Source organism: Strigops habroptila, chromosome Z, assembly GCF_004027225.2.
Source record: "Strigops habroptila isolate Jane chromosome Z, bStrHab1.2.pri, whole genome shotgun sequence".
In the NCBI taxonomy this organism is placed as follows: domain Eukaryota; kingdom Metazoa; phylum Chordata; class Aves; order Psittaciformes; family Psittacidae; genus Strigops; species Strigops habroptila.
The window spans coordinates 67,850,360-67,868,009 of record NC_044302.2 but is presented as its reverse complement, the minus strand read 5'-3'; the positions used below and the strand labels follow the sequence as shown (position 1 = coordinate 67,868,009).

Sequence of the window (17,650 nt, the reverse complement as noted above, 5' to 3'; positions counted from 1 at the left end):
TACTAGACACTTCCTGCATGGGCATATGGCATGAGTGAAGACACCTGACTGCAGGGAGCATGTTAGGGAAAATGAGACAGAGCGTCTTCTCTTCTGTGGCCTTTGGACCTTGCCATCTTCTCCATCAGTGTGTGCATTTGTGGCTATGTGAAGGTGGACTTTAGCACTGATGACTACCCTGATGGAGAAACACATGTAGATTAATCAGGTGAGCATCCCAACACACAGCGGCTTTTGTGTATGTTGTTTGAGACAGCAACTGTTGATCAGGCCATGGCTTCACTGCTATGAGTGCACTAACTGGCTTTCATTGCACTAACCAGTCTCTCTGGAGACCTCTATCCCGCATTCTCAGTTCATGGGTTCAGGACCCCTACCGAAGGTCAGGCCTAGACTTTCATTCCCTTCCTAAGGTTCTTCACAGATGTACCTGTCTGTAGTCCTGTCTTCTAGACGACCCTCAGACCCATGCTGCAGCCTGGTCTTCACCTCTGCCTCTGACCTCACCTTCTTTTGTTCCTGATTGGAACCCCTGAGTGGACCCCTGACCTGACTCCTTCCCTTGCAATACCTAAGGTAGTCAAAAGACCCAGTTTACCAGCACTTGATTCTGTCTTCTATGAACAGACCTCCAGGAACTGTGAATGGTTCAGGCATGGCCGGTATTGGACTTGCCCTTGATTACTGGCTCAGACCTCTTTGTTGGGCAGCTCTGCTTTTGCTGTTCCTTGATGCATGGATTGAGTGTCATTGCTGAAACCTGCAATCTATAATGGAAGCCACTAAATTTATGTATCTTTTTCTATTACTTTGACTAGTCATTAATCTAGCTTTCCTACCTCTTGTCTCCAAAGCCAAATGCCTCCTCTCTATCAGCCATTAACACCATATTAAAAATATTCTCTTCCTTAATTTCTCTCCAGGCTGTTCAGCCTGGAGAAGAGAAGGCTGTGTGGAGACCTTACAGCAGCCTTCCAGTACCTTCCAGTATCTGAAGGGGGCCTATAAGGATGCTGGGGAGGGACTCTTCATTAGGGACTGTAGTGATAGGACAAGGGGTAATGGGTTTGAGCTTAAACAAGGGAAGTTTAGGTTAGATATAAAGAAGAAGTTCTTTACCATGAGGGTGGTGAAGCACTGGAATGGGTTGCCCAAGAAAGTTGTGAATGCTCCATCCCTGGTGGTGTTCAAGGCCAAGTTGGATGGAGTCTTGGGTGACATGGTTTAGTGCAAGGTGTCCCTGTCCATAGCAGGGGAGTTGGAACTAGATGATCTTAAGGTCCTTTCCAACTCTAACTATTCTACGATTCTATAATAATGGTGAGATAGGAGTTGCTACGTATTTTAATAGTCCTAGTACCATCTGGTTAACATACTATACATGACGAGACAGAAGCACATTTAGGAGTCATGGACTGTGGTCTGGATTTGGAGGATTTCCATCTTAATCCAAATGCACCTCAGACTCCGTTAACCATGACTCGCAGATTCACAGAAAGTCTAGGTTGGAAAGAATTTCTGCAGATTGCTGGTGCAGCCTTCTACTGAAAGCAGGGCCTCAGATTATGTTATCTCTGCCCTGTCAAGCTAAGCCTTTGATATTTACAATAGGGGAAATTCCACCACTTCTCCAGGCAACCTATTCCATCTTTTATGAAGCCCTGAAAACTGTAATGAAAATATAACAGGCACTGCCCACCCGTTAACATCATTCTGTTAGGATGGAGTACTGTGTTGCAGAGACATTTCACAAAGGCAAGCCAAGACGGTGGTGGTGTTTCAATCTAGGGTGTAACTCTGCTTCAAGCCTATGAAATGCTTCCCCACTTGTGCTAAACCACCCCTGCTTTTCCAGAAAAACTTAGTGGTTCATACAGGTAGTTCTACCATTCATAAATATCCATCTTTCCCACCCAATGCATGTACTATGACCATTTCACAAAGCACCTGTTAAAAATACTTCAGAAAAATTGACTGTAATCAATTATAATATAATTAGAAAAGTCTTTGAGACTCGTTATACATTTCTTGTATAATCTTTTCTATCTCTAAAATCCAGATGGAATTGGGATAATAAAGTAACACTATTGTCTGCTAAATTAATCTGGGGCAAGTTTCCTCATAATGCTACAGCACAAATTGAAATTCTTCCTGGTAGCTTAAAAAAAATATTTTTATTCCACTGAATTTCACATTTGTAAAACAGAAAGCTGAGGTAAGGCTACCCACGGTATTATTGCTACTTTGTAAAATTTGAAAGCAGTATGAATTTTTTATTCTTGCAGTCATCCAATTTTAACCTTATGAAGCTATGTCGAATGGAGTGGTAGGGTTTGTTTCATTTAGAGCTCTCAATTTGTGTTCTGGTTAACCTACTGAACTCTAGTTAATTAAGATGTTCCTATAAACAATTAAGCTTCTTGTAGGATCGTTAAGAAGATATAAAAATTTATGATGTAATAAAGTGTAATAAAATGATAAAATGGTTAGTACATCATAGCAATTCATGTGCAGCAGCACAAGTGTTGAAAGAGACAAGTAAGCATGTCACCTTAACATGCTAGAGAATTGTAGATGCATGTTGCAGAAGTCCACCACTGCTGCCCCACAAATCCATTGGTGATGTACATTCTCAGTTCCCACAAAATTTAACCTGTTCATTTATGAATCAAGCAGTGAGCACTAGACACTCTTTTGCTCCTCTCTGAAGCTATGCCATGTAGTGAACTTCATATCACCACACTTTAAGGGGGCAAGAGCAAGGGTTTCAATGACTGCCTGTCAAAAAAGCAGCCTCTACCATGACTGGAAAGAGGAATTCCAAGTGCTAATTAAACAAAAAAAATAGCTTTTATTGCTTTTGCTCCATCATGCACATAGCAAGTCTATTTTTTTCTGTACTAGCTTCTCTCCTTAAGATGAGAGGGTAAGACATCATTGTCCAAGACATCCCCCAGGATTTTATCCAGTGGTATTGGGTGTATTAAATGGCATGAATCCTTCTCTAAATGTAAATCCTTCTCTAAAATGTAAATTCAATAATGACAGGCACCAAATAATAACTTGCACTTTTACAACACTTCTAGTCTAAACCTCTGTGGTTATTTCATAGCTAGTCAAGGGAGATCATAGTTATGAAAGTGGCCTTATACGTATTTCAGAGATGCCAATGAATAGCTGATGGTATTAATGTCAGTTCTGTGAGAGTACAAAGTGTGATTACTAAATTAAATTTTCTTCAGACTATAAAACATTCACATTGAGAAAAGGCTTTATTTGAGATGTGAATATAGCCCAACCCAGCAGAGCACTATGCTTCAGATTGGATCATTGTCTGTGAAGAATTTACCAGGCATTGGAGCAGCCCTTAGCTGACTGCTTAACGTCTGGTCAGAGAGAATCTCACCTGACCACATCCAAGGGACATTGGCATGTTCAAAGCCAGGGCTATGAGGCAATAAAGTTGGCTAGAGGGAGAAGGGTCTAACCTCTCCCTGACTGCATTAAGATGTTCTGGGGTGGCAGGGAAGAAAACAAAAAAGATTTTTATCTGAATGGACCCCCACGCAAATCAAAGAAGGTGTGAGTGTGAGCATATGTAAGTTGGAGCCTATGGTTTTACCCCCAGGGAAAACCTTACTCAGCACCTGAGGATGTCAAGTTTGTGTGAGGACTAAACCCTTGACCATATGGTTATGTAAGTATCAGCTAAATACAAGGATGGAAATGGAAAAGGAAGGCTTTTTATTTGATGTTGGGGCAACTAAGTATTATTTCTTTTCTGTCACTTGTGTCTTATAAACCTTTCAAACAACACTGTATTTGTCTTGGATGCCTTAATACTTGGATATTCTAATTTGCTTTACCTCAGCTTGACTTGCATTAAGAACAATCTCAGAGTAACCCAAAGCAAACACTACAGCACATAATTCCTACCAATGTGGCAGGCTTTAAAACCAGATACTGGGTCAGAGTACCCACAAGATAACAGAGTGCATCTTCTCTGTGCTGCATTGGGTGCGTTGGGATTTGCTCCTGAAGGGAACCAAACAGGGATGGCATAAGCAGAACGGGGACTTAAAAAAGTGTTTACCAGTAACAAATGTTAATCAGGTAAGGTCCCTGGAAGCAACTGAGTAATGAAAAATATGCCTCAGCCTTCAGGGTCAAAAGGAAGTTATAACAGATGGATTAAAATGATTTTGTCAGTAAAAGACAGGAAAAGTCAAACTAGAGCTAAAATAGTTTTACTTTGAAAGTCATGAAGAACTAGCCTTTGTTATCAATGAATTGCAGATAACTACTTTGCTAAAAATCTCTATATAACTAAAAAAAAATAAAAAATCTATGATGTTCTCAAGTAATTTTAAAGCATTTTAAACAACTAAATAAACTGAATCGAAGGAAACAAGTATGTTCTGTATGCTAAAATTGTGATTATTTTTTATATCCTATAGAACACAGCACTCTTCTTCCTTCCCACTTCATGCATATGCAGCTCAATTTTAAAATCTAAACTTTCTTCCTGGACCAAGTCCTTTCAGCAACTTTGGGGTACGAGAGAGATGCAATTTCTAAAATTTGCACAGCATTTTTTTTTTTTTAATTTATTTACACTGTTTATCCTTTCTTCTCACTTCATGTTTCTTTTACCTGACAATTTCATGAACTATCATGTAGAAATTCAGATGACACAACCATTCTGAGTGAAGAAGTCAGTCACGTCATGCATGTGATTTTACAACAAAGCATTCTCCATTTTCTAGTGGAGGTTGTTTTCATTCTTAGTCTCACTTACAGCAAGCTAGTACATGCATTATATAAATACTGGCAGCAGAGAACCTTCTTCACAAGTTGAAAGTGTAACTCACATGGCAAATCTCTTGAGCATGATGGCTGCTTTTAAACTGAGTAAGATCTGCTGTATGTGCTAAAATCTTGTAGTTAATGTCACTCTCATTAAAACTGAAAGGAAGTTAATTTCAAAGGTACTAGAGAAAAGGCCTGGCCAAGTCTTGGACTGGAGATGCGGGATGGATCATACCTCAGAGAGGTACTAAAGCCTACTTGGATAAACAGCCTGGCCCTGAGCTGTGTAGGTTAGCATAATGCAAATGAAAAGACATCAAAGATCATCAGAGGACTAAGAATCAGCTTTCTGTGAGAGAAGAAGAAGAAAAAAAAAAAAAAGGGAAGATGGTAAAAATGTTCACAGGATACTTCATTTCCTAGAGTGGATTGAACAGGGTGAAATTCAGCCCAAGAATGCAGAGTACACAAAAAAAAAAAAAAAAAAAAAAAAAGTCTGAAAAATGTGCTGCTGCTGTCCGATTGAATTTTACAAGTGATCAGGTTGAGGGCAAGACAGGGAACTACACCTAGGTCAGGGCAATCCCAGGCACAGCTACAGGCTGGGCAGAGAAGTGATTCACAGCAGCCCTGCAGAGCAGCACTTTGGGGTGTTGGTTGATGAGAAACTGAACATGAGCTGGCTTCAGTGTGTGCTCACAGCCCAAAACCAACCATATTCTGGGCTGCATCAAAAGATGCGTGACAAGCAGGTCGAAGGAGGTGATCCTGCCTCTCTACTCTGCTCTTGTGTGACCCCGCCTGCAGTACTGTGTCCAGTTCTGGTGTCCTCAACATTAGAAGGACATGGAGCTGTTGGAGCAAGTCCAGTGGAGGCCCACAAGGATGATCAGGGGGCTGGAGCACCTCCCATACAAAGACAGGCTGAGAAAGTTGGGGCTGTTAAGCCTGGAGAAGAGAAGGCTGCATGGAGACCCCATAGCAGCCTTCCAGTATCTGAACGAGGCCAGAGAGGGACTCTCCATCAGGGACTGTAGTGATAGGACAAGGGGAAATGGGTTTAAAGTGAAACAGGGGAAGTTCAGGTTAGATATAACGAAGAAGTTCTTTACTGTGAGGGTGGTGAGGCACTGGAACAGGTTGCCCAAAGAAGCGGTAAATGCCCCATGCCTGGCAGTGTTCGAGGTCAGGCTGGATGGGGCTTTCAGCAACCTGGTCTGTTGGAAGGTGGTGGTGGCAGGGGGGGTGGAACTAGGTGATCTTTAAGGTCCTTTTTAACCCTAACCACTCTATGATTCTATGACTCCATGAACTAGTATTTCTAATTTTCTGACTCTCTTTGAAACAAGGTGACAATGACTTCAGACAAACTTTGTAATACTATTATACTGTGGGGTTTTTTTAGTTACTGTGAAGTCTGAGAAACTGAAACTAAAATAGAATGGATGTCATAAATAATATCTTTAGTCCCCTCTGATATATGACACCTTGGCACACCTTTTTAGAGCAAAATGTTTATGAGAGAGGATAGACTGTATTTCCCATTGATACTGCACTGGGTCTTTTATCTGTTGATAAATATAATAACAGTATTTGTGCTAGTAGTACAATAGCTACGGTAGCTGTTATTCTGACACCAATGACAAGCATACAAGGTAAAATGCAAATACAATGAAACCAGATCTTTTTACTGCAGACTTGCTCAATTTCTTTCCTCATATTCTAAGATACTTATACTAGGGGAAGTGGATGGCAAGGAAAGTGAGATTTTTTTCATTATTTCCAAGAAAGTTGGAGTAAGTGGTCGTTGTGCTAAAGCTATTAAAACATCACAAATATCTTCATAGTATAGTTTGATACTCTTAAAACAACAAAAATAGTAGGAGAAGAAACCAATCCAAGCACTCAAGAAAGTCTTAATTTTTTGTAGTCATCTGACTCCGGTATTATCTAAAAGCCACAAAATACCAATTACCTGTGTTAAAATAAATTCTCCTTTAAAAATGGACTACTAAGATTTTAATAAGATTTTATTTTTCACCATATGGACTATATAAAATATCTTAACCATTAAAAGAAAAATAAAAGAAGCAGCAAAAACACCTACCTGTTATCTGTTTGCCTGCTTGAAGCCTAGCAAATGGATTAACCAATTTAAAACATTTCTTTTTTGTTTTAGAAAATAAATCTCCACCGAAGCTACAGACAACATGAAAGCCAGGCTTCAGCTGAAGACAAATTAATACAGCCTAGGTAACCAAATTCTTTAAAATATCCAGAGATTCACACCAGCAATAACCCATTCTCTGTTATGCACAGCAGTACTAGAGAGTGCTGTTATGCTCTATGCAGCTTTTGGTTTCAGCCTTAGACACACTGATGCTAGGATTACCACTGTAGTGCAGGGGTACAGGATCAAAAGTCGATAAGCTGAATTTTTGCCAACAGAGAAAATTATCTTGCCACAAAATAACTTCTCTGGTGAATCTGTTCACATATTGACAATCCTACTTTTGGCAAATCCAGACAGAAGAAATTGAACTTGTAGGAAACCTTTCCTTTCAAGATGTGTGCAGATTATTTTAGGTGAGAAAGGAAAAACAAGAGAAAGACAATGGAAGTGGGAACAAAGAAAACAGGTTAGCAGTTGCTAAGTGCAATAATATTGTGGTGGTTGTATACCCTTTCCTTCTCCCTCCAAGAATTACAGTATTTTAAACGGCAGTTATTAACATGGATTAACTCTGCACAGATTAGTCAAGTACAGCATGAGAAGACTGCAGTTCTAAACTATTTTTGATCTGTTCAGTTAATTATGGTTCCAGGTTATCAGAACTGAATAAGCATGGAGCTTCCTGTTGGAAACACCTTTTCCTTGATAATTACATTCATGTGTCAAGAAGCTGAGTTGAAATTCATTAATAAAAATCAGAAGGAAACCCTTTATTAAAGCAGCAGGAAATACTATTTGCATTCAAGGAACAACTTCTGAAAGTACTGTGCCAACAGTTTAAAGAAAATCCATTCTGAAGAGCAACCTAATTCAGTCATTTTGAAATCCAGGTGCTACAGTGCAATGAGTTGATCAGTCTCCTGAACACTGCCCTCAAAATCCTGGTAAACAGCTAAGATCAAGAATTGGAGCAGTTGCATCATAGTCTTCAACAATTTGTAAGCCTGTGCTTTGAGTGTGTATATGAAACATGTATCTATCTGATTTGTCTTGTTCTCCCATAAAATGTAAATACTCCAGACGAATGTACACAAAGTGTACTGACCACAAAAAAAACAAACAAACAAACAAACAAACAAACAAACAAAAAACCAAAAAAAAACCCAACCAACCAAAAAAACCCAGAACATTCTTTGCTTGGCACAGTAGTAAAACAAACACTTTCTAATGATATATAGATGTATTAAGTTTTCTGTTTGGAATGTTAAACACTCAGGTACGGGAGCAGGTGGTGTATTCCTAATCATCGCATTCACCTTTCAACTTTCTGGATTTGTAAAACACGGACATTTCTATTTCTATTCAATCTCAGATTACTGTAATATATTCTGATTTTGAATTTAACCACCACACAGGGAAGAATTTATTAGGAAAATATGATCACACTTTTCTACCATGTACTGGTTAAAAACAAAATGCGGGCTGCCCATATGCAAGAAGCTAAATGCTAGACTCCTAATTTCTATTACTCAACAGGACACCCTGAAAATAGCTAGGCAAGTCTTCTCTATCTGTGGATTGGCAAAACCTCAGATGTTGATTCTACGTAAAGCCTAAAGCATACCTAAACTATACAAATTTTGCGAGGTTTAGCGATCCTTCCAAGAAATGTGAGTCTGGTTATACTGTGACTGAAGATATCTTTCCGGGAATTAAGAGGAGCAAAAATAAGCTCCCTAGAGAATCTTGAATATAATAAATCTGCAACCAGCTACCAGATTGGTGGTGTTAGGGTTTTTCTAGGCAGGCTGTGTATACTACTCTGCAATGATACAGGACTGCATGGCACATGCATTCCTGCTTTCCTTTCCACGTATATGAATGTTTTAAAAACTTCTCTGGCAGTCTGTGCTATGGTATTTGTTGAGAATTCACACTTGCCGTGTCAGCATACTCAAGCATAAGTACACACAGACACTAACTAAATAAATAGAGATCAAGTGCATCTTAGGAGGGAAGTACTAAGCTTCCATCCCAGGTCTCATCAAAATAAAATAAAATTCATAGACTATAACCCCGGAATATCTGGAAGAAGTAGGGAATGAAGACTGAGCTTGCTTATGTGCCAACAATCTTGACCATGAGAAGAAATCTCCAGCATTAATTTCTTCATTTCTTCTGCAAACATACTAATCTTTCTCCTTCCCACCCCCATTCCCCCCCCCCCTTTTTTTTCCCCCATTAAACCATTTTAGGTATCCTCCTTATTTGCCTTCTAATTGTGTATACAGCATTCTCTTTCTCTCTCATGCATACCTTAGTCAAGAATGTCAAAAAAAAAAAAAAAAAAAAAAACCACCACCAAATACACAAAATAGTAAAGGATAAATAAAATGGAAAGTCTATAAGTGTATTTTTATGCCTTCATATAGGATTTGGACATTCTAATCCCTCCTTTCTTTAGCTACTGAAACACTGGGAGACAGGTTCAACTCACAGATCATATATGCACACTTTTGCCAAGCCATACAGGATACACTCATTTCATTCTGACATCCAAGATCTGAAAGTTTGAGATTGGTATGTCTGAGCTTCCATTAGGCTCGGTGATTTACTGGCTGATGCTTCTTTGCAATACAAACTCTGCTATGCAAAAATATTACAAACTTTTTTACTTTCTGCTAAGCCTTTCTAGAACTACATTACTTCCTGAGGGCTAGAATATTCTTCCCAACTATACACAAGCTGTTGAACTCCAATGGCACTTGAAGCTACTGCTAGAATAAGAGACCCTCACTTTTTCATCCTAGAAATTGTTATTAAAAAAGTACATGCATGCATATACATGCACAAATCCAAACTGCACGCATATGCATGTACAGACAAATAGATATCACCACTGTCTATACCACTCCATTTCTTTTTATTTGAAGATACTGGCAAATATGGACAGAACAGAGAAGACAGGAATAGACATTTCTTACCATGTGCCACCCAGCCATGTTTACACTGGTCACAGGTTCTCAGGTTAATCTTCCCTGGCTGAAAACATTCACATGTGCAATTTACCAGTGTACAGCGGATGGCCTGGAAAAAGAAACAGAAAACACACGTTAATATCTTTCTTATTTGTTGTACAAATTTGTTGTGAGGTCTAGAACTGTACAGCAAAAAACCAGCCTTCTAACATTTAAAGCATTACTCATTCTTTTAAGTAGAGATTAATTCTCTTTCAAAAACATACATCAGTATCCCTGAGCAATGACAACCAAAATGCATATTCAATAATTACATAGTCTGCTGTTCCATGGAGATGAATACATTCCTGAAGTCTTAAAAAGAATTGCTCTATTTCCTTTAGGAAAAAAAAAAAGGTAGGGTGAGGATTCTGTAGGTGTTCCACAAATTTCCTGTTTTCGCATCAACCGCCTGAAGGAAAAAGTTACTAGTGATGTCTTACCATAGCAGCATATCAGATTGATTGAAACGAAAACTAAAATGAGGAAACAAAAACATACAAAAAGGAAAACTACAGATCTCTTTCCCCTTCCCCCATACCCAAAGGTTATTCTCAAGTTTCCTTTTTGGAGTTCATGTAAGATATAACTCTGCCACAGAAAGGAGTCATGGATTTGATGTGTTCCCAAACTAGGATAAAATGATCAAGGTACAAGAATACGACTGGTTCATAAAACATCCTGTAACTTTCCTTTGCATCTATCACATTCTCCAATATCTAGGCATAGCCCTTTACCTCTTAGCACTCCCTATTTGTCAAATATATAGTTCTCTGTTTTGAAAAAGATGAAACGATTTCACAGCAGCAATGCTAAAACTCCAGTCTGCAGAGCTCTAAAATTTGCTTAAATAATACACCTTTTTAGTATCTCGTCTCCAGTTTTAAAATTATCTCAAAAACTACACAAGTTTACTTTGGCAGGGGCTAGCTACCTCCACAGAAAAGTGAATATAAATTGAATGAGACTTTTTTTAATGTGTTACAGACTTACGTTTTTAAATAGTGTAGAAGATGACCTGTGCACTTCAAACTGCTACTGATAAATTTATGGCATGCATTTAGGTGTAATTTGCATGGAGATTTCTGAGACAGAGAGGCTTGTTCTGATCATTCATAGATTAACAATCTACTGTAACTACCAGAGCTGCCAGGAAAAGATCTCTCTATAGATTTAGATGCAATCAATGATTACTTGGGGGCTAAGGTGGGGGAAGGGTGCTTGGTACCTATGACGACTGAGATAGTGAAGCATTATGAAGGCTCTTGTCTTTTCCAAACAATTAACACACATACACACACTCTTTCTATAATGAACAAGAATTACCCTAACTATACTGACTTGAAGAAAATTACATTCAGCGTTAGCTTGGCCAAGCTAAACTCCTTGGTTGCTGACAGTGAAAAAGGTTCAGAGTTATTTTAAATGTTTTATCTCTTTACTTATTTATCTGCATCAGACAGCAATTTTTAAAGCCATTTACAGTTCATGGACCCACTGGAAATCTGCAGTTCTCTGACAAATTTCTGGTGTGAAAGTCTTTTCTCCCTTCTATCCTATCTGCTTTCTTACTATCTTTTACTCCTAAAAACCTAGTGGGGAAAAAATTATCCTGCTTTATTACGCCTGACACTTTAGGGCCTTGGTCCCAATGTCACCTATCCAATTACTCATTAGCTAGGTTATAAAACACTGCTGTATGCATGCGTGATTACAAGAATTAGTAATATGAAATATAAGGACAGCAAAGAAGTGCTGACCATGCAAGAATAATATATGTGTTTGTGGGTTATGAGAAAAAAATTCTCCTGAAAGGTCCTGTTTCATGTTCAATAGTTTATTGACCCAGTAATATATCAGATCTCCACTGATCAGTAATGGTGTTCTTTCTCTAATATGTTCATTAATTAATGAACTTAGTAATTAATTGTACTGCAAGAAAGGCGTACAAAATGGTATTCTTACTTCACCATGAAAGGTCTTCTCACATTCACCACCTTCATTAAATTTCTGCACCAATGTGACACACATTTGTGGTATTTTATGTTGTCTTGTTCATGTGTCACAACATGTAGAATAGCAGGAATATAGTGTATGTACACATACTAGATGAAACCATGTCATTTGGTAGAGTTGCTCTATTAAGGCTCATCAGCATTTCCATTACAACCCTACCCATTTTTGGCCTAGAGGTTAACAGCTTGCCTGTAAAAACTGGATTCATCTTGAACCTGAACTACAATGTTTCAGCCTAAGAGTGAGTTTTATTACACATATTTAAAAATGACCCATTTAGCCATTATAAATTATAAGATGGGGGGAAAAATTTAGAGGTTTCATGTTTCTTTTCCTCTTCCCTCAGTTAAAGAGAGTCTTGATCATGTAAAGTGTTAAAAAAGACTTATTAGTAACATTCCTTTCCTCTATACCTCCCAAAAATTCACACAAGCTTTTCAGAAAAGTGAAAATTTCAGCTTGTTCCTCAAATAACTCAATCTAAAAAGTCTTCAAAAAGACCTATGCATTTTTATAAAGTAATATTGATTGGCATAAGAAACTCCAAAGATCAGTAGCATGGCCAAAACATTCAGCTTGGCGTTACTTGGCTGTTATTTCTGTAAAGGGTGTCTTGATACCAGGTTGTAAATCTGCTTTCAGTAGTTTCCCATTCCATCACTGAGAATCCCATGCATGCTTCTGAGTGATAGGACTGGAAAAACTCCTATTCAAGTTCACATTCTGGCATGATCTTGGGCAAATTACTTTGTTAGCATGATGCCTACATTCGCCAAGCGAGACACAATTAGAGTAAAATGTTCTTGTCAGGGTAAATACAACGTAAATTGTGAGGCACTCTATAGTGATGGATGCTATAGAAAATCTCTAGTAGAACTTAGTCTTTATTTCAAAGATTTGGTTTTCACTTTACTCAGTTAATCCAGAATCACTGTAACTACCTCAGATCACCACAACAGCCAACATAAAACCAACATAACTTGGAGGAGAGAATATTCAAGGTGCCAGGAATAGTGCATGTTCCTATACACATGGATGGAACATTAACATTCATTAACATGAAAGAAAGCATTGTCTTTAAAGACCTTCATAATGCAACCAACACATGTACTGAGCTTGCAAGAATATGCATCTGAATTATTTACTGTCTCTTTCTACTGGTTTTCAATAGAATTTAACTTAGGCATACCAGTCACCGACAATTTGTGCAACAGGCTCAGGAATGGCCCAGAATGGCAGCCCCAGACTGGGACATGAATGTGGTGTAGATTCACCTAAGAATCCAGAGCTTTAATGCAGCCCCTCTATTCCCCAGTGGCAGGATTTTAAGGCACAGAGGGGATAAAGTTGCAGTAGCTGTTGTGCTTCTCGGTAGCAGTGTGGATTAGTGTAACTGTCGTTGGACATCTGTTACTGCTTAATTTGGAAGGGGTGGGGTAGAGAGTAGGGATAATAAAAGGATACTGGGTGAGTGTGCAGAAGCTAAATATTGTAAACATTGCTTAAACTTGTTAAAAAGTAGATATAAAAGTCCAAGGGTGTAGCAATGCTAAACTTCTGGCAGAAAATGCTTCTGAACGAGTACTGCTAGGCATTCCAGAAGTCATGCACTGTAATTCTGCCTTCACAAGATATTCCTAAAAAGTTTACATACTTACACAGAAGGGACTCTGTGTACTACATTATTTTGTAGGGAAAGAAACAGAAAATTTACCTAAGACTAAGTTTTTTCCTCAGAAACTCCTCCAAGAAAGACAAAAATGAAAGAGAAGGAAAGGAAAAGAAACCAATAATCTTGCATAGCAAGAGGAACAGTAAAATCAACAGATGCAGGCTCCCCCTGTACCAGCTGATAGGCAACTGTGTATTTAGATGACAACTTGCAGGTTAAGACCCTTAAGTAAGCAACAAAACATGGTTTTCTACAGCTTCTTGGAAAGTGCCATTATGTCCTATCATGTCAGTGGTTTGCAGATAACAGTTCTCAGCCACTTTTACACCTCCCATCCAATGAATTTCTGACATAATGCTCCTTGCATTTCTACAAAAACTATAGGACCTATGGAGGAAATGGATTGGATTTCAGTAGAATAATTTTAAAATTTTAGACAACTGATTCCTTAAATCCTAAAACAATCCTATTAGGATTTAAAGACAAAATACACATATACAAGAATAAAGTAATGATTTTATAACTGACACAGAAACATACAGAAATATCTTGCTGCTCTCTTTGAGATTTTCTTTCCCTACAATATAACGCAGAAAGAGGGGAACTTTGCCTACTATTAAAGCATGTATGCCAGTACACCTATGCGTATGTTTGTATTGCTAACATTGGAAAATGTTAGACCTGACTTCTGTGGGTTTACCCCAGACCAAGGATATTCATTTAACATAGTTTGGGTGATTTAATTATATGTAACAAGTAAATATTATTCACATATTAGTAGGAACAGCCTATAGCAGTAATGGAAAATCAATCTGCCTGGCTGTTTTATAGAACTTCCAAGATATAAGAAGCAATAACCTATCCTGAAACGGATCACAGTATGGGAGAAGGAGAACATGCAAGAAAGAGATATGAACTCCTCTAGAGTTCTTACAAGTGGCTACAAAAGATGGAGGCAGTTTAAAATTATTCAACATTCTGGACAGGAAAGTTTTGAAACTTCCTTTACACTATATTTTAATAGTATATATATAACAGAAATTCTTAATGCAACTTGTGATGAGACTCCAAGGGTCCTGTGAGGTTAAAGAGCATCTTATTGAAGTCTCAGTTACATCCTCCTATGTAGTGGGCAGTGTTAACAGAGCCTTGCTCTTAATGTCCTCACATCATCTTTCTCATGTACAGAAAATATTTAGGAAATGTCTCCTATCAAGCCACCTGTAATATAAAAGATCACTGTGCACACGCATACATAAGAGAGTCAGCTATACTCACTGTCCTTGCATGGAAGTTCCATCTGCCTAAGCATATGCTAATCCTACAGAGCTCAAAAAGTCTAAATCTACTGTTACCAATCACAGGAACACGAGGCTTGATGATTTGGTCCAGTGTTTGCGAAATCTTTTTAGTGAGACTTCAAACCAGCAAAGTGGTGTGTAACTGCAGTTTCTTAGAGCCGAATTAAAATCAGCAAGACTATGCATGAGTATGCACTTCACACAAATGTGTTAGTTGTAAGAATGCCAGGGATTTTAAACACACACATATACACATATGTATACTTAAAATCTAGATTTTGCATAATGTAGTAATTCACAAGGTCTATGCATTTTAGTAATATGGGTGATAAATTCCCATATTTAATTAATAGAATATATTATCTTGTTTATGATTTTAAAAACAATAAAAGTTCTGTTGATGTATGTCAATAAATTAAATACTTGGGTGAAATGATGGGAAGGATTGGAAAAGTAAAAGCAAAAAGCACTTTTTGCAGCTTCTCTCTTAACATTAAGAAAAATCGAAACCCAACATGTTAAATACAGTCTTTTCTTTCCATTGTCAAAGAGTTTTAATTCTATATTATAAATACCCAATACCTAATTCTGAAAAAATAGTTTACTCAAAGTAAATAATGCTGTCATTGAGAGAATAATTTAAGGCCATACAGTAGCTGGTCTCAAGACATGATGACACATTAAAATAATCAAAGTTAATGAGCAAGAGGTTGATGAGAAACACAGAGATCCACTCTTCTGTTGCTATATGTTGACTTGCGACAAAAACAGACAACAGGTAAGACCTGCAAAAACATTACAGCATTTTTTTTAAATGGAAAGTCTTCTCTGTCAGTAAGTTTTTCATACTGTTTCTTGGTGATAAAGTGAAGAAGATAAAATCTGCCCATAATTTATATTGGGCAGATTTTTATTATACTAAATTATGTCATATATATATATTATATATATATGCATATATATATTATAATATTTTATTATATTAAATTATATTAAATTATGTCACTATTGCTCAGCAAAGGATTGTACCATACTGCAGTTTTAAGTTGCAGGGGTTGTGATTTCTTTTTCAAAGCACATCTTGAATGCTCTGTAAATGACTCTTAGAAAATCTGTCACTTCTCTTCTTTACTACTTCAGGAATCCCAATAATTTTTTTTCTCTCTTGTCAATTAAGTATTTCTTTAAAAGACCATATCACAAATTTTGCTGTGTAAATGGCAAAAAAAATCCCAATGAAATTATACTATTTTTAATAGCTGGCAAACCAGGAGTACAACAGAGTTTGTTTTAAATTCACACCACAAGGAGGATCATTTGCATACTGGTATTTAGTAAGCTCTGTATTATGGGGAATTGTTGTGGTTTAACCCCAGCTGGCAAATAAGCACCAGACAGACTCTTGTTCACTCCCCCCTACCGGGGTGGGTGAGAGAATTGGAAGGTAAAAATAAGAAGACTCATGGGTTGAGATAAAGACAAGTTAATAGGGAAAGCAAAAGCTGTGCATGCAAGCAAAGCAAAAAAAGGAATTCATTCATCACTTCCAATAGTCAGGCGGGTGTTCAGCCATCTCCAGGGAAGCAGGATTCCATCATACCTAACTTGGGAACACAAATGCCACCACCCCGAATGTGTCCGTGTCAAGCCCCCTTCCCCTCCTCCCTTCTCCGCTTCTTCTTCCTCCAGATTTTAATGCTGAGCATGATGGCACATGGTATGTGATATGCCTAGGGTCAGTCAAGGTCAGTTGTCCTGGCTGTGTCCACTCCCAACTTCTTGTGGACCCCAGTCTCCTCGCTGGTGGGGTGGAGTGAGAAACAGAGAAAGCCTTGACTCCCTTTAAGCAATAGCTAAAACACTGGTGTTATCAACACTGGTTTCAGCCCAAGTCCAGAACACAGCACCATATCAGCGCTACGAAGAAAATTAACTCTATCACAGCCAAAACCAGCACAGAAATTTTTGTTATTTATAGATAGCCATACTACCTAAGTGAGAAGATCACTAAAGCCTGGATGTGGGCAATAAAAATCTACAGTGGTTCAACTCTGAGCTAGACTTTAGGACAACCTTTTATATTTGAGACCACAGACTGGTGTCCTTACTGAATTGCTCACACATTTGACAAGACTTTGAAAAACAACTACAGATGTTGTGGGCCACCAAATACATCAGTAACAAATACAGTTATAATTCATTGTTCGCACCTACAATTTTATGAGGCAATCACTAAAAGTCAGAGCTTGTGTACATTTCACTGATCATTTAAGCCTGTGAGCATAAAAAAAAAAAATATTTGTTTTTCAAGAACAAGAATGGTCTGGTCCCAGCCCCTCACCCCACCTTGCAGTTGTCCACAGCTTCCCTCTGTGCTTCAGAATGTTTAATTGCTGAACCTGCACCAGTTTATAGAAAAGACACAGTGCATGAAACTGTAAAGTTCATTTCAAGAAAAAACATTCCCAAGGAAACTCACAAAAAAAAAAGGGGGGCGGGGGGAGAAAATTTCTCCAATAAAATTAGAAAAGCAGATAGACAGAAATAACTACATCTTTCCTAAGTTATTTCCAAGGTATATTTTCACTTCTAAGAAAAAAGGAAAACTGGGATGCAAGTGCTTGCCATACTTTCTACAGAATGAGGAATATACATGTAGAAG

At 38.0% G+C, this 17,650-nt stretch overlaps 1 protein-coding gene across 2 annotated transcripts in view; it reads right to left on the bottom strand.

The window, feature by feature from the left end:
• Nucleotides 1-17,650, bottom strand: part of BNC2 (basonuclin 2) — a 333,331-nt gene that overhangs the window by 111,411 nt on the left and 204,270 nt on the right. For both annotated transcript variants that reach the window (XM_030470480.1, XM_030470479.1), the window contains exon 3: nt 9,967-10,069. In XM_030470480.1, coding sequence (XP_030326340.1) covers nt 9,967-10,069 — 103 coding nt within the window. The remainder of the gene's footprint in view (nt 1-9,966; nt 10,070-17,650) is intronic.